This window comes from Topomyia yanbarensis, chromosome 3 (assembly GCF_030247195.1).
Source record: "Topomyia yanbarensis strain Yona2022 chromosome 3, ASM3024719v1, whole genome shotgun sequence".
In the NCBI taxonomy this organism is placed as follows: domain Eukaryota; kingdom Metazoa; phylum Arthropoda; class Insecta; order Diptera; family Culicidae; genus Topomyia; species Topomyia yanbarensis.
The window spans coordinates 309,425,055-309,449,629 of NC_080672.1; the positions used below are offsets into that span (position 1 = coordinate 309,425,055).

The 24,575-nt window shown below is 38.3% G+C and overlaps 2 protein-coding genes across 3 annotated transcripts in view; both read right to left on the reverse strand.

The window, feature by feature from the left end:
• Positions 1-282: 282 nt before the first annotated feature.
• LOC131692352 (E3 ubiquitin-protein ligase parkin) lies at positions 283-11,903 on the reverse strand. The gene is made up of 6 exons (XM_058979346.1): positions 1,876-11,903; positions 1,418-1,813; positions 1,209-1,357; positions 953-1,151; positions 759-896; positions 283-696 (listed from the first exon to the last, which is right to left on the reverse strand). Exons 1-6 carry the CDS (start codon positions 2,131-2,133, stop codon positions 385-387), a joined length of 1,452 nt encoding a protein of 483 aa, XP_058835329.1. The 5' UTR covers positions 2,134-11,903; the 3' UTR covers positions 283-384.
• Positions 11,904-18,239: 6,336 nt separating this feature from the next.
• LOC131692350 (protein still life, isoform SIF type 1) overlaps positions 18,240-24,575 on the reverse strand; it is a 432,447-nt gene continuing 426,111 nt past the window's right edge. For both annotated transcript variants that reach the window (XM_058979344.1, XM_058979345.1), the window contains one exon: positions 18,240-21,595. In XM_058979344.1, the coding sequence (XP_058835327.1) occupies positions 21,507-21,595 (89 nt within the window). In that variant the 3' untranslated portion in view covers positions 18,240-21,506. The remainder of the gene's footprint in view (positions 21,596-24,575) is intronic.

Below are 24,575 nucleotides of genomic sequence, written 5' to 3' on the forward strand. Positions count from 1 at the left end.
CAAGAGGTAGTACACTCCTCTACGTGTCGTGTCGCGATTGCCAAGATCAATGGTGTGTTCTATTGTAGCTGCTATGCCCCACCAATGTGGCCCATAGAACAGTTCAACCAGAGATGAACTCCATACCACTAAATTTCTTCAAAAGTTAACAATACAAATTTTTTAACGTTGGCATTAACAATAGTATTAAGAGTAATCATTATGGTATACGCCGTAGATAAAATAAATAACAAAAAATTTAGAAAAACAACGGATAGTAACAAAAATATATTTATCTACAAAAATATAAAGTAACAATTACTAAATTTTGTTCGCTTTAACTATTCCGGGCACTAGAAAAACTGTATAAATATTTGCAATTTCAATACTAGCCAAGCATTAAACTTAACCAAACCAGTGAGCCGACATACAATCTCTGGTCCAGGCAGTTTGACAAACCCAACACCACTCATAACTGCAGCCGGATCGAGTGCACACCATATGCATGCAGCCACCATCCCGTTCCGTCGCGGTACGGCACTGCGGGCATGGTTTGGTCGTAACCTTTATGGCAATTTTCGAGGCTTCGTCCCAACGTGCTTCAGACGCTCGCAGGGGATCAATAGTGTAACCAAGTGCTGCCCCTGAGTTGGGCTGCGGCGTTTCCAAACATTCTCCAAGATGATAGCCCTGCAAACAGCTTCGACAAAATACGAACTGTGCAAAAAGGGTTTGTTTCGGTTAGTTTTGAAAATGCAGCATTGGATACTGTTACTTACCCCACAGCCGTTTTGGCACTGTACTTTCTTGCATTCTGGATCGACCAGGAGACCCATTCCGCAACCTGGTTGAGGACATAAAACGCCACCATGTCTAAGAACGTATTCCTCAGTAGCAAATCTCTGATATCTGTCATACTGCAAAAATTTTAGTTTATTGGTGGAATCTTGAAGCAAACATTATAACTTTGCACCTGTTCCTTAGACAGTAATTTGAAGTGATGCACGTCTTCGATGAAGGATCTTTCACAACCCACAGGGCATTGTAGCGTGTATCCACCGGTTGGGTGTTCTAAAAATTGCCGCTCCAGCAATCGTGAAACACAGTACTGCCGGAAACAATCCAAACATGCTACGTGACCAGCTTCACAGGGAAACACCAGTACTGTGTCGCTAAAATAATTAGAATGGTTCGACTGATTACCTAAGCTAGATATTTCTAGCACTTACCTAATATCTGTGCATGCAATACATAGAACATCCTTGTGGTTAGTTTTTATAAGATTGAGCGGAGCCGCAAAGTCCTTTTCACCACCGGAGGAGTGCTCAGAACATTTGAAATAGAACTCCGTGAACGGAGGATCGCCGAGTTCATTTTCCTACAAAGTATTCATTCTTTATTCATAAGTGCATTTAGTTCGAATTTACCAAAAAATTACCACGCAGGGAACGTCGAAGTTTTCGCAGTGTCCAGTAATTCGTTTTTTCTTGAGAACATCGTCCCAACAGGCCGGATCCCTGTGCACAGTGAATGCTCCACTTTTACAGATTCCACAGCGAACTCGTAGTTTCCCGGTACATACTTTCTCGCACTGAGAGCAAAAGACGAAGAAATGGGCCTTTCTTCTATCTATGCTAGTAACCTCTTCCGTTTTGTTAACCTCCGTCAGCTGTAGGTCCGTCATCGTTTCACATAGTGGTTTAGTTGAGACAGAATCTTCCGGGTTTTCCTCTGAAATAGTTCTTGCGTGCTGCATTTTGTTACTATTTATTTTCTTTGGCAAAGTTTTCGCCTTGACGGCATGAATAATCGACTGTTGTCCGAGGTCGCACTCCTGAAAATACCACTAGCAATAGAATCTATGATGCAATTTTTCTTTCTTTTGTTAATACTCACGCTAATGGTAATTGAATCGGACAGTTCCTTCCCGGCAAAAATGATTTTTAACTCACAAGGAGATAGACCCATCTGTGGAGCAACGATTTCCTTAACATTCTTTATGTCCATGTGCGGTTCCAGATCCACCGTTAGCGTACTTCCAGTGTTTGTCTTTACGTAGATACTAAGCGTGTTGGAGAGCTTCTTGCGACCGAAGGAAAATATCGCTAACATATTGTAGATAAAGTTTTTCAAAAATACAACTATATCAAACATTTTTACGCGTCTGCGAATTATTCACTATTCCCGATTTGGAAATTTTTCATTCTAAATAACAGTAAATGGTCTAAATGTAACGCGTAATATTCACGGAGACTCACTATCAAAATAGATACGATCCGAGGTACGCACTAGCAGTAGCAGCTGAGCGATTAAAATTCAAAACAAAACAAAATTGACGTTTAGATATTGGAACATATGGCAGTCAGGGATGCCAAATATTTTTATCTTAAATTTTAAACTTTCAATAAATTTGAAAAAAAAAACTAACATAATAAATATCTACTATCTTGCGTAGAAATTTTAATGTCATTGGGGTGGAGCGTTTATCGAGTTTTATAGAGTTGTTCGAAGAATTAGAGAGACAGTTGTCTACCTCTATCGCCTGTGACATTAACATAGAGATAACGGCTGCAAAATACTTCTCGTCATTTGCGAAATATTCATTTTATGTAGGTATATACTACTAGCTGCGGTATTTGGATCCATGATTACTTATCGGCCACTTCGGACTCCGGTATTGGTATCCAACATTAGTGAATTCTCGAGCATCCCATGCGAACTGCACAATAAATCTTTTTGTATAGGTTGCCACCGGCCGGCGAGTTTTTGATGCAGTTAGTTCTTCGTTCGATTGAAACAAAACGACAGTTGTTAAGGCATAACTAGATTGATACCGTAAAATGGGGTATTTTTGATCACCGGGGTAAGTTTGATCAAATGAGACTACGATGATTCCCTCTAACAAAAACATTAAAACAAAATACAAACCATATTCTAAACATGTTCAGCACCTACCGGCAACGATTATTTCGTCATCTAATGTACCTTTTATGAACACAAATTCAAATTGAAAATGATACAACTTTCATGCATCGTTTCAACCTGTTCAAACAATTCTTTGTATATAAATGAAATCAACCAACTTCACTTTTTTAGAAACCGTAAATATTTTTGTCCAATATATTATTTTAAAAATTCGAGATTTTTAATGCTAACTATTAATTTTGATTATTTTCCTGAAAAAGTTCGATAAAAGTCGGCCGTATCCTTCCAGGCAATTTTGTTTTCTTACGAGACGACACAATAACGGGTCAAAAAATCGCCTACCGTTGTGCAATCTACACACCATTTGGAGCGTTATTTCTTATTTTGATACCCATATTTTGCTGATCAAAGTTACCACGAAAACAACGAATGAAAATTTACAACAAATTTATTTTATTTTAATAGTTAAACGAAATAAATTACCAAACAATTTGGACGTTTTCAATCTATGGGTGCCAGTACTTGTTTTAACCCATTCATGCCCATGTTGTTTGTGGACAACAACGTTTTTAAACAGCTATAACTTTTGATTGAGACGATATTTGCGCACAAAAACAAGTAAGGCTCATTAATGTGATTATTGCCATTAATTTGAGTATTAACAGTTAAAAAAGATCAGCTCTAGAACTGAAGTTATTGCAATTAGTCTGATTGGATTCCGAAGGAGCAGTGCTGCCAGGGACAGTTTGTGTTGACGACGGAAAATGATTTTTTCATATATCTTCGTTATGGAGCAATATTATTGAAAACTGATAAAACTTACCAATTTAGACTGTAGTTGGCTACGTTTTCCACGTAATTGGATTATTGTAATTATTCTAGGAGAATTGTATGGAGCATTAGAAGGTAAAAATTGACCAGCTTCTAGCACTGCCATGGAATCACCTATCTTTATGAAAACAGGCTTTTCGTGTTTCTTGACCCCACCGTATTCAAGGAAAAATAGTTTTGAAACTCTACATGCACTAGAAAAAAGTTGGGCATGAAAGGGTTAAAAATGCAAACAGATACATCGACCTGATTTGAAGAAATTTATTCGAAAAAATTCAGAAAAATTGATCAATGTTCCCCCGCTTTACGGTACATATATCTCATTAAACCAATTTTAGTGATTGGATTTCACTGAAGGTGCTAAATTTGGCATCACTTGTACTGGTGTGCTCACTCAATCTGTATACAACTTTGCATAACGTAGGGCTGATTTTTTTTACCAGTATTCTTATTCAGCCCTTCGTTATGCAGATACACGTTATTTCATCTCCTAAGCGCGGTGCTTCGTGAAGGGCGTTTCCTTCACAATTTTGTTTTATTTCCAATCTACTAGTAATATTCTAGTGTAACTAAGATTTACACAACCATCTACAGACCTTTACAGACATTTTAATTATTCTTCTACAAATATTTCACAAAAACATGTGGCATCGCTTCCAAAACATTATTTGTGGCGGGTGCTGCCTCCTGGTGGCTAATCGATGACTCAAATTCTCACATGAATGCTGGGTGATGTAAGCTCTATCATTTTAAGAGTTTACGAAGCGCTCAATTCAAAAAATAACATTCGTGAGAAAACAATATGCTCGGAATTTGACCGCTTTCGGCCAAGCGCACACTAAGTCAGGAAAAGTTCGCAAAATGAACTGCTTGCTGTTCGAAGCTTCTCAAGCATACCACATGCAATGGCTGCGAACATTTAGGGGTAAAACTTATATCCGCTTCGACGAAGCTAGCTTCGCTTCTACAATGTTCGAAAAAGTTCATAATATGAAAAAGTTCATATTATGAACTAAGCATACATCATCGAACACAAGGTAAGCTCTTGGCTCGTGATTTTTACGTTTTTGAAACATTTGCACAGAGTTTCGAAACGGTGTTCGGTGAACATATATGAAGCGATTGTTTCGTCTATATAAGATTCGCGAACATCGATGTTTTATATCGCTTCATGCATCAGCATCATGTTCGCTAGGTAACTATCTGTCTTAAAATCATAAATAGGGTTGCCACCTCGGGAGAGACGTTGACTTGGAGATTTTTACTGACCTGAGGGTGGAGGACGTTAAACCAAAGCCAACAAAAAGTAGAATCAAAGCGATTGCACGACATTTTAGACTTTAAGCTATCTGTACACGAGGCGACAGGGCACGCGCTCCAAAAAATATTCACTATGGATTTTGTTCTATCGCGTAAAAAAGCTAAGTGTATATACTTTTTCATTCCTTCTGTAATTTGTCATGAAATTTAATACTGGTTGATTGGAAAATTATCAAAACTAGCTCACAATCACCTATAGAGTGATCTCGTCTATATCGTCAAAATACAGCTGTAAATTTCTCAAGTTGGTTTACGGTTTTGTCGGTTTTATTAGTGTACAGTTTCTCTTCTCCGGCCAAGTGCAAATAATACAAAAGCACCAGCCATTCTCGCTGCGGAGGATAAGTCGAACGAGCATTGCTCTGATCCACAACTAACAGAAGAAGGAGAAGTACTTTGTGGTCTCGGTAATTCGTCACCAGACGTTCCAACAAGGGGGCAAAATTCACCCCCATAGCCAACAGTTGGGGGTCACTGCAAGAGCAACAACAACACCGGAAGCACTCGTTTTATGTTAACTTAGCCATTCAGATTAGAACAAACCCGCCATCCCTTGATGCAGCTACAGATAGGCACCACCAACAACGAAGTGATTTCGTAAAATTACAGGAAAATAACTTTTGAGCGACTCAATGTACGCAAAATTTTAATTGCAACATATAGCGAAATATTATTTTCCTTAAGCTGTAAAAAAATTGATTTGTTTTTCATTTTCGTTGTTTTGCGATTTGGTGGACCCGTTTGAACCAGAAAAATAGTACATGCACCATACTTACACTTTTGAAACATTTAGAAAAGAATCAATTAAATTCAAAAAAGCTTAAATCATCAATTTTTCAACCAAACCTGGAGAAATTGATGTAAAACCCGGAGGTCCGGAGATCGCTCCCGAAAACCGGAGGCTCCGGGTCAAACCCGGAGGGGTGGCAACCCTAATCATAAACGGCAAATCTTATTTCGAGTATAAATAAAATGGATTATTTTTAGATTATAATTTAGAATTTAAGGATTAAGTGCTTCGTATATATTATATTTTAATAATCACGAGTTTGAATGAGCGTAGTGGTAGATATTCCAATTCTTTTGTTTGGAATACAATTACTAGGAATACTAGCTACTTTGATTGCAAACTCGTTTTTTCTTCATCAATCGGAGTATATTTTCCTTGACAAGATGTTTAGGGTGAAGATTTTGACAGCATGTTCAGTTTAATAATCTATCTAAATACACCCTGTTCGCGCGGAAGACGAGATTTTCGGACACTTTGATAACTGTGAACACTGCACTTTTCGCGAACTTAAAAATGCAATTTATTTTCGAAGTAAAGAACGCGACCTTACTCGACTGTGATTTATTTCAACTGATCTATAATTCGTACATCCACTATGTATATTGCGCGCACAGCTGATCGGGAAAGAAAGGCCTTTTCGCTCTGGAGAAACTTTCCGATAAGAGAGACTGTGAAGCAGGTAGAAGAATTCAAGTGGGAAAGCGGGACTGATAAAATTCTAGATCGAGACTGCCTTAGGGGTGTTCAAGATCAAGTATCTTCTCTCGCACTACCACACCCTACCCTAAAAGAGAACAATTTTCGGATCGAATTTCACTGCTGACATCGGAGTTCAGTTACATGGCGAACTTCATTTATTTGTGTCCACTGAGGGGTAGTTGGGCGTAGTCCGTTGAGCCTTGTTTTCAGTTCGTTGTGGTTTCTTACATTTTGCGCAACATTCTTACGTATTCACCCACTAATAATCGATGATTTGTTTGTGAATAAAAGTTATTTTTCATTTTACCAAATGAATTGATCAACAAATACATTGCCGTTATATGCATATTTGTCCCATGTTCTATGAGATTCCCTTTACACATTTATTCACAATACGTAGGGAACATAACGGCAGTACATACTCGAATCCATCGTTGCATTCCAGAAATCTGTACCAAACCAATAAGAAAACTTCCAAATGATTTTTATTATCTTATAAAGTTTATTGATTGATAACCTTATTACAAGAGACAAAATATTTGTTTCAAAGATTTTGCGATAGAATTTGTGCACATAATAAATGAAGTGTCAATCTTATTAGATATGCAGCTTTTATGAAATTTATTTCCTGACTCCTGCACATGTGTTTTGTGGTAAGTAATGAGAATAATATCCCAACTTGTTTGTATTGTATTTATTAGTTAATTGCTAATGGAGAAACGCAAAGAATTTACAAACAATGTGCTATTTAACCCTCCAAAAGTGTCCCACTGAACGAGCAGCCGCTGATGCTCTAAGACGATTTCGCTAGCTTTTCAGAGCAGCGTGCACTCAGTGCACTAGCGCGACTGCCAGAAGGTTAAGGAGGGGATTTTTTTATGGAAATTCGAAAAAGATATTCTGAAAAGGACAATAATTGGTTTATCTTCTCCGTGATACAATCTTCTCTTATTTGACTTTTACTAACAAAAAATAAAAGAAAGAAATATGTAAGGTCCTACGTAATTTTATTTTTTTTTCCAAGCGCATTTTCAATGTATTATATTAAACTAGTAAAATTATTTACATGCTTATAATTTTCAAAAAGTTTTGCTGCATGCCTGACGATTTTCTTACTTTTACTCTTACTCCTATACAAGAAATGTATGGATTTCACTCAAATTTTCAAGATGTTTACGAGGCCTGGAGGGATGCATCTTATATCGTCGTTGTTGTGCTATCTTATTACAAACGCCAATTTGGGGTAAAATGAATTAGATATGCCACATTACTTGTCAAGTTGGGCACTTTCAGGGAAAAAAGTCATTTGAAAAAAAAAACTTTTCCTTGCCCAACAATTTTTTTCAGTGTATTTTTATCAAGAACAAAACCAATGAAAGTCATAATCATCTCAGAATCCAATTTCACAATTGATAGTTGCCTGATAAATGCAAAAAGTATCAATAACGAATTTGGTATATACAGTTAACTCTCTCTATGTCGATATTGAAGGGACCATCGACATAGGGAGAGATCGACATATAGAACACAATGATTTTCTTTGAGACAACTTTTCCTTCAGGACATCATAATACATACCGGGAAATGAATATAGATGCTCGTATTGGGGGGAGTAGGGTAGTAGACGACGAGGTAAAGTGCACTCGCACTGTAAAATGTTGTTTGCTGTTTGAGAAGGAATCCCTTATTTGCTGTTTATCATTCTGCCGCACATGTAGGGGAATATGGGGAGACTTGACCAGGTTTTCAGATAAACCTGCATAAATCTCTAAAAAAGTTTTCAATCCTTCCAAAGCCATTGAGATATAATGTATAAAGGTATTATTCGTGTTCATTCGTGTGTTTGCGGAATTTTTAACTTACTTTTTCAAAAGTTATAAAAGTTTGTCTGAGATCGTTTTTTTGTAAAATCTCCCCACTGTGGGGAGACTTGACCAAGGCCTGGGGAGACTTGACCAAGAGAATTTTGAAAAATCAGAGCAAAAAATAATGACATAAATAATACTGTAATCCTTTTTTCATATTGTCGAGGTCATTAGGTAGCAGTAAAAAATATAAAAGGGTTGCATTTCATAAATTTCGACTGTGTTTAATGCATTTCCTTTTAAGGATTAACTGTACTGCCTATATTGCATATTAACACGTCACGAAATCAGCCATATTACTACCTACTTTGTTTACTAGTACAAAAACATATAGACTGATGTTTGATGTGGGATTTTTTTGTGACGTGATTATCTAACAGTAGGTACGACAGCATAGTAAATATCAGAAAATTTTTATCTTTCTTCGGCTTGTTGCCACTTGGTCATGTCTCCCCATAAAATCTTGGTCAAGTCTCCCCAACATTACAATTTCGTTCAATCTCGTGCAAATTTTAGTAATAACTATTTCAATGTTTCGATTTATGTAAAATCATTTCACTAGTTCATAAAGTATAAAATAATGTATGAGTACTTTAGAAGTAATTATTAGACGAGTAGTCCATGTCCATACAAAGTTTGATACAAAATTACATCATTTAACGCAAATTTATTAAATACGGAATCTTTTCTAAGAGGAAAGCATTTTTCATTTCAAACTTTTAAAATTACCTTGACGGACCGAAACTAGTATAAAAATATTTTTGAAATTTTTTCAAGAACCTAATAGAACACGTCATAGCCAATAATAGAATTCTGTGCTTGGTCAAGTCTCTCCATGTTTCTCTAATTTAAAAATTGTTTTGACCACGAAAGAATGATTTCCGTGCTACAGATGGCTGCATATTGAATATTTTTATAGCACGTAAAGTTAAAATTTTGAACCTAAGAATGCATAATTTCTAGAAAACCTCGATAGTTGCAGAATAAGCTGAATTCGTTTTACAAAGTCTCGTAGGAAAACATTGAATATCCACTTCATCCCAAATCATGTCATTACTGTCCCTACATACAGAATATTGATATAGGACCTAGCGCCCTGATCGCCAATTTTCATTCCATTATGTATATGTTTTGTGATGTCCTGAGAGAAAAAAAACACATCGACATAGAGAGAGAATAATGCAGGCAAATATAAAGCTAGGTACATCGAGATAGGGAGATATCGAGATAGAGAAAATATCGACATAGAGGAGTTTTTATACGTGCGATCTGAAGGGACCTACGAAATAATCCAGATAGAGAAAGATATCGACATAGAGAATATCCACATAGAGAGAGTTAACTGTATTCATAATAAACTTGAATGAAGACTGGAAGAGTGGAAGACTGAAAGACTACAATTTCGTTGTTCATCTCAAAAATGATAAATTTTATGAAACAATTGACAAACTTTTCTAAAATTTATTTTTTGTCTGATGGAGCAGCAGCACAATACAAAAATAAAAAAAACTTCACAAGCTTGTATAGATTCCAACGGCATGTTTTGCTTCATCCAATGGAAATGGACCCTGTGATGCTATTGGTGGCACTCTCAAGCGAATGGTAAAAGAAGCCAGTCTTACTCGCGACTATGGAAATACCATAACAACTCTCGGAGAGTTATATAACTAGGCATTGAACAAACTGATACAAATATCATAAAATTAATTTTCTGTTACATAGCCACTGAACAGTACAACACAATGTCAGAAGAACTCGAAGAACTATATAATAACGCCAAAACAATATCTGGCACTCAGAAATTCCACACTTTTGTGCCTATTCCTGGTGGCAAAGTAGAGGCGAAAATGTATTCTAATTCAGAAGATGAACCAAAAATATTTTCCTCGTATAGAAATAATACAAAATAATATGCATGAAGATAGTTTTAAGACAAATGTTATATATATAAAAATATATAAATAATTATTCAATACATAATGTTGTGATGGTTATTTCTTTCCTTGATCCTTCCTGTAGCAGAGAAAGCACTTTCAAGTCAAAAGTGACTTTTGCTCAGTATTTTTTTTTTTATTCAAATCGTTTATTTGATAAGGCACGTTGCGTTAGCTTAAAGGTGCCAATTTTGTTTTGTTTTACATTTTAAATTGCTTAAAACTAGGGGATTACATAATGATTTTTTTTTAAATGAAACTAATGCGATTTTATAGCTATCTTATATATCTACACAAGGGGATAATATTATTTTCGTAAGATTAGGGGGGTCATTTAGTTTTTGTGGCAATATAGTTTGACATTTTTATCAGTGAGATTATTGGAGCAAATAATGTTTAACTAAGGGGGACAATTTTTTACGACTAACTTAAAACTAGGAATAACTAGAGGGCATGATTGAATTTTGTAAAGATTCGTAATTATAGTTATTTTTGTGGGTAGTAGAGTTGGGCATTTTCAACGAGATTATATAATATAATAGTTAAAACTAGAAGAGACAAGAAGAGCTAAATGCTTCGTGATGATATTGGGGGGGGGGGGGTGGGGTAGGGGTGTTACTTCTGGGTATAAGAGTCAGGGGAGGGAGGGTAGACAAAGATGACAGGGAGAGAAAATTATTTCAGTTTCAGGCATCGTGAGATCAACGGATGGATTACAAACTCGGGTGGCCTTCATCAGGGGAATCATGTACTGGGACGCCGGGTGGTCCTCCTCAAGATGGTAGGGGTTTTTCCAGACGATTTCGTAGTACGGCTCAGATGTGGATCGGCTACATTTCGAGTTAAGCGTGTTAGGTGCCGTAGGTCCCGTGTTTGTTGGCTCATTCGATACAGATGCTTTGATACAGGTGGAAGAGGGTTCTGAGAATGATAAGGAAAATAAGAAGGGGCAGTTAAACTTGTATATTGATGGTTTTCACAAAGGTGTATATTAGGGACATATAGAGGACATCGCGGCTTGCCAGCACATCTCGAACCGGGACGTTGGTTGGTCTTCCTCGGGCCCGCAGGGTATCCATTAGCCGAGACCTAGCGGAACTGTACTCGGTGCACGTCCAGACAATGTGCTCGATGTCGTGATAGCCGTCGCCACAAGCGCAGATACCACTATCCACGAGCCCAATACTCCGGAGATGTGCATCCAGCGTGTAATGGTTTGCCATGAGTCGGGACATCACACGAATGAAGTCACGACCCACATCCATCCCCTTGAACCAAGGTTTCGTCGATACCTTAGGGATTATCGAATGTAGCCACCTTCCCAGCTCTCCACTGCTCCACGAAGTTTGCCAACTTTCGAGGGTTCTCTGATGAGTAATACTGAAAAATTCGCTGAAGCTAATTGGTCTTTCGTAAACGTCTCCTTCTAAGGCACCCACCTTAGCTAAGGAGTCTGCCTTCTCATTGCCCGGAATGGAGCAATGAGAAGGGACCCATACCAAGGTAATCTGGAAAGAGTTGTCAGATAAAGCACTCAGTAGCTCCCGTATTTTCCCCAAAAAATACGAGGAGTGCTTTCCATGTTTCATCGAGCGAATAGCGTCAATGGAACTGAGGCTATCCGAAACGATGAAGTAATGGCCTGCGGGTAATGTTTCAATGACTCCAAGGGTATACTGAATGGCAGCTAGTTCTGCGGCGTAAACTGAAGCAGGGTCACTGAGTTTGTAGGAGGCGGTGAACTTTTGATTGAAAATACCGAAGCCAGTGGATCCTTCGAGTTTTGATCCGTCAGTATAAAACATCTTAGAACAGTCGACTTCTCGGAATTTATTAAAAAAATGTTTGGAACCACTTGTGGGCGTATGTGGTCCGGAATTCCACTAATCTCGTCTTTCATGGATGTGTCGAAGAAAACAGTAGATTCAGAAGTATTTATGAAATGCACACGGTTGGGATTGTAAGAAGAAGGGTTAATATTCTGCGCCATGTAGTCAAAGTACAGGGACATGAAACGGGTCTGAGAATTGAGCTCAACAAGCCTTTCGAAATTTTCAATCACGACCGGGTTCAAGATATCGCATCGAATGAGCAATCGATATGAGAGTTCCCAAAATCGATTTTTCAACGGGAGAACGCCCGACAGCACTTCGAGACTCATCGTATGGGTCGACTGCATGCACCCTAAGGCGATACGCAAACAACGATACTGAATTCTTTCGAGTTTGATGAAATGTATGTTCGCGGCGGAGCGAAAGCAGAAGCATCCGTATTCCATTACCGACAGTATCGTTGTTTGATACAACCTAATTAGGTCTCCTGGGTGGGCACCCCACCATGTTCCGGTTATTGTACGAAGAAAGTTGATCCTTTGCTGGCATTTCTGTTTCAGATACCGAATATGGCATCCCCAAGTACCTTTCGAGTCGAACCAGACCCCTAGATATTTTACTGTGAAGACCTGAGCGATAGTTTGACCCATTAATAGAAGCTGTAGTTGTGCTGGTTCACGCTTCCTTGAAAATACAACTAGCTCAGTTTTCTCCGTGGAGAATTCGATACCCAGCTTAATAGCCCAAGCAGACAAATTGTCCAAGGTATTCTGTAATGGTCCTTGTAGATCGACAGCTTTGGGTCCCGTAACAGACACCACGCCATCGTCTGCAAGTTGCCTTAACGTGCAGGAATTGTCAAGACATTCATCAATGTCGTTGACATAGAAATTGTATAAAAGGGGGCTTAGACATGAGCCCTGGGGAAGACCCATGTAGCTAAATCGTGATGTCGATAAGTCACCATGCGAAAAATGCATGTGCTTTTCCGACAACAAGTTTAGTAAAAAGTTGTTTAAAGTCGCTGAAAGACCATGCTGGTGCAGCTTCTCTGAAAGAATGTTGATCGAAACTGAGTCAAAAGCCCCTTAATATCTAGGAACACTGATGCCATCTGCTCTTTGCTAGCATAGGCCATTTGAATTTCAGTTGAGAGCAACGCAAGACAATCGTTCGTCCCTTTGCCTTTGCGAAAGCCAAATCTGACAGTAAGCCATTTGCTTCGACCCAATTGTCGAGGCGGAATAGGATCATTTTCTCGAACAACTTCCGGATACAGGATAGCATTGCGATCGGACGGTACGAATTGTGGTCGGAGGCTGGTTTTCCTGGTTTTAGGATGGCGATGACCTTCACTTGTCTCCAATCGAGTGGGACAATGTTAGCCTCGAGAAATTTATTAAATAAGTTCAACAAGCGTCTCTTGGCAGAGTCAGGCAGATTCTTCAACAAGTTGAATTTGATTCTGTCTGGCCCCGGAGCTTTATTGTTACACGACAAGAGAGCAAGTGAGAACTCCACCATCGAAAAAGGTGTTTCGTTCGCGCTATCGTGAGGAGACGCGGCGCGGTAAATCTTCTGTGCCGGGGCGGAATCCGGACAAACCTTCTTGGCGAAATCGAATATCCAACGGTTTGAATATTCCACGCTCTCATTAGTACTGTTTCGATTTCGCATACGTCGGGCTGTTCCCCAAAGAGTGCTCATCAATGTTTCTCTCGTTAATCCGTCGACAAACCGGCGCCAATAACCGCGTTTTTTGGCTTTCATCAAACTCTTCATTCGCTTGTCTAACGTCGCGTACTGTCGAAAACTGGCGGGTAACCCGTCGTTCCGGAAGGTCTTAAACGCGGCGGCCTTCTCTGCGTACACGTCTGAGCACTCTTTATCCCACCAGGGATTGGGAGAACGTTTTTGTATGTTCGCGCCGGGTACTGGCCTAGTCTGAGCTTGATTCGCGCTGTCGAGAATCAAGCCAGCCAAAAAGCTGTACTCTTCCTCCGGAGGAAGTTCTTGGGTAGATTCGATGTTGTCGGATATCGCGGCAGCATAGCTCTTCCAATCGATATTTCGTGTGAGGTCATACGAAATATTGATTGATTTCAATGGCCTTGAACCGTTATTGATTGAGACTACAATCGGCAGATGGTCGCTGCCGTGGGGATCAGGAATTACCTTCCACGTGCAATTTAACCGCAGCGATGTTGAGCAAAGGGACAAGTCTAAGGCGCTCGGGCGCGCTGGAGGAGCAGGAATCCGTGTCATTTCACCCGTGTTTAAAATTGTCAAATTGAAGTTATCGCAAAGATCCTGAATTAAGGAAGACCGGTTATCATCATAGAGGCAACCCCATGCTGTACCGTGAGAGTTAAAGTCTCCTAAAACTAGTCGCGGTGCTGGCAGGGATTCTAAGATGTCTTGTAGCCGTCGGTGCCCAACCGCGGTGTTGGGGGGAATATATATGGAAGCTATGCAAAGGCTTTTGCCTTTGGTTGTTACTTGACAAGCGACAACTTCAATACCTGTTATCGAGGGAAGGTTAGTTCTGTAGAAGGAATAGCACTTTTTGATCCCCAAAAGCACTCCTCCATAGGGGGTGTCACGATCCAGGCGAATAATATTAAAGTCGTGGAAGTTGAGATCGATGTCGGAAGTTAACCAAGTTTCACATAATGCAAATGCATCGCAACTCAAATTATTTATTAAAATTTTGAAGGAATCGATTTTCGGGATGATACTTCTGCAATTCCACTGTAGAACAGTGATCAAATCCGCGACCTCGTTCGATGAGTTAGCCATCGAAGGATACAATCGCTGAGAGGAGGGGCCATTTAGCAGTCAACTGCTTCAAAAATGTTCTCACTGTAGGGAGAAAAGCTAACATAAGACTTTTAATAGGATCAGTAATATTGAAAGTTTTTATTATCCACTCCACTATGTCCGAGAGTTTTATAATTCCAGTGCTGTGATTACTCTCGAACTGAAACAAAGGAACACTTGGGATTTTTGATGTTCCTGGAAGTGCTGGGAACTCCTTCTCTGAGCTTAATCCTCCGAGACCAGGAGCTAATTGCTTCGGTTTGGTTGCAACACTTCCAATAGATGTGACTTTCGGAGCCCCCTCAAGGGACACCTTCTGGCCTTTACAAGGAACTTTACGAGAGGAAATGTTTCTCCTCTTCCTATAAATTCTAGGCACCCTAGTAGATGTTCCCTCTTGTGGGTTACCAGCCTCGCCCTCGTCAGGAGGCAAGTGAGTATAGATGTTTGCTGAGGATGGTGGCGTAGCATTCTTTAACATTTCTGCGAAAGAATGTTTGGATCGTCCCGCAAGGGAACGTTTCAGTTTATCCCCGCGTAGTTTGTACGCGGGACATGCCGAGATATCATGCAGACTCTCCGCACAGTAAGGACACTTTTCGGCTTGCCCACTGCACGAATCATCTAGATGATTCTCCCCGCATTTTCCACAGCGGGCCTTATTGCTACAATGGGTGGCTGTGTGACCCAGTTGTTTACACTTTGTGCAATTCATGACCCGCGGCACAAACAGACAAACAGACAGACGAACCCTGTGCAAGAGGACGAAATTTGGCAAAGCGGTACTAGCGAAGGTCACCCGATAAGAGTTTGATTGGGGGTACGTTTTTGAACCATCCCCCGCAACTACTACTGAGTGCAAACGTTTGCACTCAAGTATTTTAACTGGCTGAAGTAAGCGGTCTCTGAATCGGCCAACTCCGTACTTCAACAGATCCTCGCACGTCAAACTCTCATCGGTTACGACGCCTTCGGATTGTACTCTTACCGCCGGAATATACACGTTATAATCCCGCGTAAAGTGCTCACAGCAAGCAATATCGTTTGCCTGCTTTGAGTTGGCTAGCAACACCCTTATCTTGTCCGAGCGGACCTTTAAAATTTCGGTCACAGCCGAGAACCGTTCCATCAGGTCTCTAGAAATCTGAAGAAGATTCAGTGATTTAGTCTTGGGCCGAAAGAAGACCACAAATGGACCAGTTGAGAGTTCTGGATAGCATTTGGGCCGGGGGGGAGCCTTACAAGTTGAACCCGATTCAACTTCCATTTGACCATCCGGAGAGGGAACCATAGAAAACGTCAACGCACGGGGTCAGCGCCCGCGCAGACGGAAGAAAGCAATAAATGTGTTACAAAAGACAAAAACCACTTAGCTTTAAACTGGTGTCCAACGACGAACCGATCCAGCTTATACAGCTGGCTATTGTTTAATCCTCACACGCGAACAAAAGACTGAGGACCGAACCGAACTGGCAAAATAACCTTGAATGCGGATTAAAACTATTCTTTATCGCTTCACACAGCACTACGGACTAGAAAAAACAACCTCTGTCTCGATGGAGAGCTCGAAAACGAATGACTTTTGCTCAGTATGTTTGTTTCCTCCAGTAATGACGTTTTGCTTTCTGTATGATTTTTGGCCGGCGATGGCAACTGAATCTTTTAAGATCTGATTTTTATCCTGTGATTGATGATGGGGTATTAAACAAGAAAATAAAGAAGTAATAATGGAATATATATTTAATGACATAAACTCTTTTCAATGGGATTCTTGATTAATAAAAACATACTTAGTTGCTAAATTAGACAACATCTTTCCACAAACTGAGTTTTATTGGATTCTGAGATGATTATGACTTTCATTGGTCTAGTTTTCGATAAAAAAAACACTGAAAAAAATCATCTTGGACAAGGGAAAGTTGTTTTCAAATAACTTTCTTTCCTTGAAAGTGCCCAACTTGAATTTTTGACAATATGTAGGGAACATATTTACCTATCTTGTAACAAAATTTCATCCAAATCAAAGATGTTTTTTTGCAAATTTTGAATTTTAAGAATCGAAGTGTAGGAGTCGATAAAGAATTTTTTCAATATTTTCATTCAAAAATTTGACTAATTTTGTGGAAATCACCCCTGAAACATTTTTTTGTAGGATTTGTCATTTTTAGACTATAGCCATTTGAAAAAAAATTGGTAAAAACTAGTTGGACCCTTTTCAAAAGACGGTATAGATCATTTTTGGAAAAACAAAGTATGCAAAGTGGCTTTTGATGGCAAAGTCTTCATGTACAGAAAGTTTCATTAAAATTTGAGAGGGTGCTGCCAACTCTGAATCCGATTTAGCGCCAATTCGTCCATAGTAGGATTAGACAATCTTGTGCATGCACGAAAACGTAGGATTGTTTCCATTTTTAATTATGAATTCATCCAAACTCGAGAACTGTAATCCACCGGGCCTCTGAAACCCCTTTCCTTTTTGGGGGTTAAGCCCTCTTGCTGCTTCTGCCAGCATGAAGCAATCAATAAGAAACAGTTATATTCTTGTTGGCATTGTCTGAAGATCAAAGGAAACTGTTTCTTTTAGTCCTCCACTTTGTAAACGATCGAGATGAGTGAGTCACAGAAGCAAGAAATGGGAGTCTGGTCAAATACGGTGACGGTTGACTTCCGTTCGTTTTGTATAAGACGGAGTATTCACAATGTGAAACACTTATGCAGGGTGAACATGAAGCTAAGGTTTACGAAAGTCACCTTTATTCAGTTCCATCATGTCAGGCAATGTCAGGTAATGATAACGTTCATCTACAATACCGTTAGTAGAATTGAAAAGGGAGGCAAAGTTCTGGGTGCTGTTCAAGCAATAATGACAACGGCAAAAGCTGCATCCAATATCACAAAATTAGTCAGCACTATCAGTGAGGAAACTAACGAAGGCGAATACACATTCGTGACCCTTAAGTGCAAGAAACAAAGAATAACATGAGATCGTGAGCATCTGGGGGCGAGGAGACTTCAATTCTCACAGTACGACATGGGATTGTCTTCTCGATAATAATCGATTTAGCTTACTCCACGATCTTTGCCATAGCTTTATGATTCAACCGAGAAAACCTCAAAAAGCGGCTAGCTTTGAAAACGAAAAAAGCAGACCAACAGACCACTTTTGAGTTGAATCATTGAGTAGACATGCTTTACTGCCCGTGGCCACATTTATGATATCTATTACTGAAATACATGGTTGCACTTAGTGTTTGTGTATAATTATTTTTATTTATTGAATACTTAGACATCTCAAAAAGTTCAAAACAAATAAACAAGAATCAGTTTCTCTCGTTATCATCATCTTCATCATTTTCATAATCAGTATCGGGTCTACTCTGCCTTCCTTCGTTTTGAATGCCATACATTGCACCAATAGCGTCAGCACACATCGATTCGTTTCCCGCCCGTTCCCGCTGTTGCCTTGCTGGATGCGACCGGTTTTGCTTTCTTATGTATGTACTGTTAACCCAACATCACAACGTTGGATAGAAAAACAAACTGCTCCTTAGAGGGTGGTTCCACATAGAATATTGTATTTAACAACATATTTCCTTTTCGTCGATGTTTTTCTTCGCTTACTACGATACTGAGTTATTAACAATCGAACGGTCACACCTTCCGCGAAGTAATATTTTATTCCTTCATGCTACAGCATTATTCTAATATGCGGTTGTTTGATCTGCTCTCCTTAATTAATTGGCACAATTTGTTTTTCTTTCTTTTCCACTTTCGATAGTGTACGCATCTTTAACGGTTAATCTAACCAAAAGAGGGTGTCGATTTTTTTTCTGTGATCTGTTTTGTTGATTTTGCATCATTAAGTGTTTTTATCAAGTAGTGTGGTTAATTGTGTTAGGTTGTGTAATAGTTTTTGTATCAGTTAGTCTTTACCCATTTAACTGTGTAGGTGTTAGTGTTTGTGTGTTTGTTTTTTTTTATGTTTCTATTTGTGGAAAAGAAGGATTCTGGTGATTGAATGAAGATTCCTATTCTGCTTTTTCGTTTGGTTTTCTTCATATAAAGATCCACTAAATTGTAGTTATCTCGGGTTGTTTATAAATTTGTTTTGTTTTTCTGTGTTGTGATAACCATAGATTATTGATTGAGTAACAATTTTTTTGCGGTAATTTGTTTTTCTTTGTTTTCTTATAAGAATTTTGTTAAGTGTATTCCTAATGTAATCACTGCTCGATATTTTTCGCCTCTGTTCGTAATGTGTTGGGAATCGTGCGATTAGTTTGCTATCGCAAAAGGAGTGTTGATTCATTACGTATCGAACCCAAAATAATTATCCTACTTTAAATAGAGTGATTGGAAACAACACCGACATAAATCTGCCTTGACATAACTGGATTGTTTTCAGTATCTTGTCCCTGGAAATAATACAAAAGGTGCCCTTACACGAGGCGCTAGTAATATCATTGCTGATGGTGTAACGCATGTAATTACGAAGTTCAGATACAAATTCAGTTATGTTATTACTTAGTAATGACACTTTTACCCTAGTAACAATTGAGGTTTTGTGATAGCTTTATAGCTACTCATAAAACTTAGATTGCACTTGTAGCGTGCTATAAAACTTCAATTGTTACTTGGGTAGTGCTTGTGTAAGAGTCCCTAAACACACACAGAACTCAAGCACGGTAAAGTTAGGCTCGGTTGGTTATATGTGAATTCCTATCGTTTGTCCTTTACTGCCTATTTTCTATAATATTTGACAGTATCGATAGGTGAAAATAAAAGTATTATGCTTTTGTTGTGTTTCTAGCAAGTTGGAAGAGATGTTTGGCAAGGTAAAGAGGGTCAAATTAAAAACTTTCTTGCATCAAATGTTGGAAACATCTTTCGTTTTGGTACTTTCTGTAATGTATGTTTTTAAAATTGGATCGATTTTCGTTTTTGCTTCATTAAATTTTAATAATGCTTGTTTTGTATGTATATGTTTTATAAATATTTCTGTGAGGGAAAGAACTCGTGCAGTTGTCTGTTGTTGTTTACTCTTTTATATAAAAGGAAACATACGTGTCTTACTATAATGTATGACTTCTTTTCTGCAGGATTGCAAGATTTTTCCTAAATGGTTAGTTTTAAGTGGTTTGTGTTTACTTGTTTATTTCGCAGACAAGTGCTGTCCTTCATAGATTTTCTGTGATTGAAAAGTAGTACAATTTCATCAATAAAGAGGAGCTGCGGTTAAAAATTTCAAACAAGATTTTGAAATTCTAGCCTTTTTTCAGAGAGAACTTTAGTTCTTTTTCGTTCAAGATATACGTGTTGGATTTTTGTAATTTGCATTTATTGTTTTACTCTCGATTGTATCTAAAATCACTAGATGTATAGAAAAATCCGAGAACCAATTTAGGAAGAATCATTAATTAACTACATTAATTGATAGTGATTATCGAATTTTCTGTACTCCCCATCCACTAGAACAAGGATGACAACAGAAATAACTTGTTCGTTTTCCCGTTTGGCTTAACACAAACGCTTGTGGCATCTTTAGGAGATGATTAAACTCGTCTAATGGGCTTAAATGCGTCCAATTAAATTTGTTTTATGGCGTATAAAATTCAATTCCCTTTCTTGTATGTTTAATATGGTATCTTCGAACATTTTTTGCTAACAATTTCACCGACTATCGAAACTAAAGGTATAGGAATTCACAATCAAATGATGTCTTGTAAGGTTTTGTCTACTGATCGCTTTTAATATTAGCGGTAAAAGTTTTGTTACTGCTAATATAGCTGCAAGTATTCCTTTTACTTTCTGAGATTTAAAAGTATTTGAAATACATAGTAAAATAAATAACTGTTTTCTTTAGTCAGTTTTGAGATTTTTTAACATGACATTCATTTTTCACGAATGGTACTACGATTTTTGTCAATGTGTGAGTGGGTCTGTGTGGATATTAGTTCTATTCTTTTAGTTTCTGTGTTATCTTGATAATAATAGTTATAAACTTGCACATGCTTAACTACGTCTTTTAATAAGAAATTATCACTAAGTTTTGCTCTTTTCTCATAAAAATTCACTTTACTATATAATTTGCGGTATTTTTCTACAAGGGTGAGGAGTTTTTCACCCTTCTCTTTGCCTCGTCGCGTTCAGTCATTGGATGCGAGAATTTTCACATAACAATAATCATTCATTTCATTTCCCACTTTCCCAGCTTTTGGTTTGCGGTAAAACGTTCAAGAATAAAAACGGAAAACAGATTTTCAACCCTACGCAACAACACCTCCGGGCATTTTGTTTTTTTTTTTGCTAGCTTGCATTCCACTCGGTAGTCAGAAAAAAGGGAAAAAAGAGCCCCCTTTGTTTTCGATCATGGCTGGCCACGATTTTCCGTTAACTTTTCGCAGTGTTGTCAGTTTATATTTATACCCGCGCATCGCTGCGGTAACGGAACCTTTTCTCTGCCTACTTGGTATGGTATGGCCCACGATTTGCTATGTTCGTTTTAATCTGTTTACTTGCTAGAATCATCTTTACGTGCGGTCGAAGAAGACTGGGCATCACCTAAACTAATCATGTCTCTAGGCTTCCACACCGGGGATCCTACAATTAAACAAGAAAAAAGTAAAAATGGCCAGATTTAATCAATTTGCATTGTGGAAAAGTCCAATTGGATGGGTGAAGTGTAACGGAAGAGGGTTACAGAAGGAAAAATAAAATGACGAGACACTACATAATTGAGATCGAAATCATTCAGAAAACAGTTGTTTGGGAAATTAAAATTAAATTAAACAATCAATGCACTGATTGTTCGACAGTTAGAACTGCCAGGGCAAAAAATAGGTACAGTAGTGGTCTGAACTTAACAGGAATAGGAAGACAACCGTTGTGAATCAATAAATGAACTTCGTATTATGCTAAGAATAAAAATCATGAAATTGTGCTTATCTTCATATTGAACGCCGATTTGCTGTCAGTTTGCCAATAACTTTTTCCAATCATATGATACTGTACACAAAGATCAAAGTCTGATATGATAAGATTTCGTGCTTCGAATGCATTAGAAGTTGCATCTCTATTCTAGTCGTTCAAGTACGTTGCGCCTTTTTAACCTCATTCTTCCATTTTTTTTATTTGTTTAGTTTTAATAGCTGATCAAACGGTATAACACACGTTCCACAAAGAACACAAAAGTAACGAGAAACGTTCCTGATGGGGATTTTTGACTAATGGTAGAAACAATAACAAACACTACATGTTAAAGTATACAAGCTACGAACGATCTATCTACTAGGTTTTGTTAGTTGTATCGAAAAACTACGCTACTAACACCCATCGAACGGTGTGTACTCACTAATAAGGGCAAGAATTTACTCCAAGATGAGTACAGTTTGCTTTTGTTCGAGATTTAACAGTCAGATAAGAGTTAAGAAATAACGGTAGTCTTCTAGTGACAATTTTCGAGTATTTTGATTTGGGTTTTCACTGCCAGGTGATTTCCTTTCGAAGTCTTCAGTTGGAGGTTAGGAGAGATCACAACAATTGAAATTATCAATCATGAAGCAAAGCTAGTTCGAGTATTATTCAAATCACGAGATCCGTTTAAACACATCCGAATATGTTTCGTAAAACAGGATATTTATTCGTGTGCTTGATTCTAGTAATGGCAGTTTAAGCTAAAAAATTGTAAACGGATAATTTCCTCTAATTGAAGAAATTTATTGTCCAAACTAGTGATTTTGATAGCTAGACAATTGACAGTGCCGGTAACAAATTTCAAGTATTCATTGATTTTCTACGAAAATGTAGATAGGTTCTTAATTTACACTATCGGTGATACTTGATCTTTGACAGTTAATCCAGAATAAAGCGCATAAAGATGATCCCTGGTAGTAGTAGCACAGACTAACAGACATAACACTTAAAAACAAAGCTTCGCCCGCTTTATCGGTCATTTTAAATATATTTGTAGTTGGGACTGTGGCCTCATTTGAAATTATGGCGCCACTGACATATGAAAAAGCATATGGGGGATAGACCACTAGTGAAAAATTGATCCCAAACCTGAGGGGTAACCCACCAGTAAATGAGTGTTTGGGACCGTGAATGAAAGGTGTAGCTAGTGTTCTGGGAAAATTGTCGGATCGACCTTTTTTGATGGAATTCCCTTTTAGTGTTATCACAGACTAACAGACATAACACTGTGAAGGAATTCCCTCAGAAAATATTGATCCGGCAATTTTCCCAGAACACTAGCTCCACCTTTTATTCACAGTCCCAAACATTCATTTGCTGGTGGGTTACCCCTCAGGCTTAGGAACATTTTTTTACTAATGGTCTATCGCCCGTATGATTGTTCATATGTCAGTGGCGCCATAATTTCAAATGCGGCCACAGTCCCAACTACAAATATATTTAAAATGACCGTTAATGAGGGCGAAGCATTGTTTTCGAGTGTTATGTCTGTTAGTCTGTGGTATTATGTCTGTTAGTATGTGGTAGTAGACTCAAAACACTATACTAGAATGTCGCTGTCGTCGCTCTCCGGAACATGCGATATATAACATTGCATGAAAATGTATATACCCTCATTTTTCTGACAGTTCAGCGAGCTTGTTTGCATGGACTGTTGACTCCACCCAGTACAAGAAACTTGGTTCATATTCTAACGCTATGTAAACAAGCTCGCTGAACTGTTATTTTTTAAGCATTTTGACTCATATGACTCATATCTTGCAATGTCCCATAGGTGTCAAACAAATGGGTGCTCTACGAGAGCGAAGGAGATAGAGAGGGATTCCATGCGAAACTGGCCGACCGCAAAATATGTCTATTGCCGATTCGAACGAAACTTTGCAGTTGCGTTTTTTTTGCTCGATTACTGTATTTTAAACAGCAAAACTATCTGAGAACGAGGTACAGGAAATGAATGATTCTATGCGAAAAATATGCATTGAAAAAAACAAATTTATATTTAAAATTCAATTAAAAAACCTATTTTAATCCACCTAGCGGTGCAATTGTGCCTTTCTCAATCATGAATCACGAGAATGTGTGCGTTGGTTATATTCATTAAAAGCTTTTAACCCATTCATGCCCATGTTGTTTGTGGACAACAACGTTTTTAAACAGCTATAACTTTTGATTAAGGCAAGATTTGCTCACAAAAACAAGTAAGGCTAATAAATGTGACTATTGCCTTTCATTTGAGTATTAACGTTTACAAGGATCAGCTCTAGAACTGAAGTTATTGCAGTTAGTCTGATTGAACTCCGATGGAGCAGTGCTGCCAGGGACCGTTTACGTTGACGACGGAAAATGAATTTTTCATATAACTTCGTTATGTTGCAATATTAGTGAAAACTGATAAAACTTATCAATTTAGACTATTTTTGGCTACGTTTTCCACGCAGTTGGACTATCGTAAATATTCTAGGAGAATTGTAGTGAGCATTGGAAGGTAAAAATTGAGCAGCTTCTACCACTGCAAGGAAAGCACCTACCTTTATGAAAAAAGGTTTTTCGAGTTTCTTGACCCCACCGTTTTAAAGAAAAAATAGTTTTGAACCCCTACATGCACTAG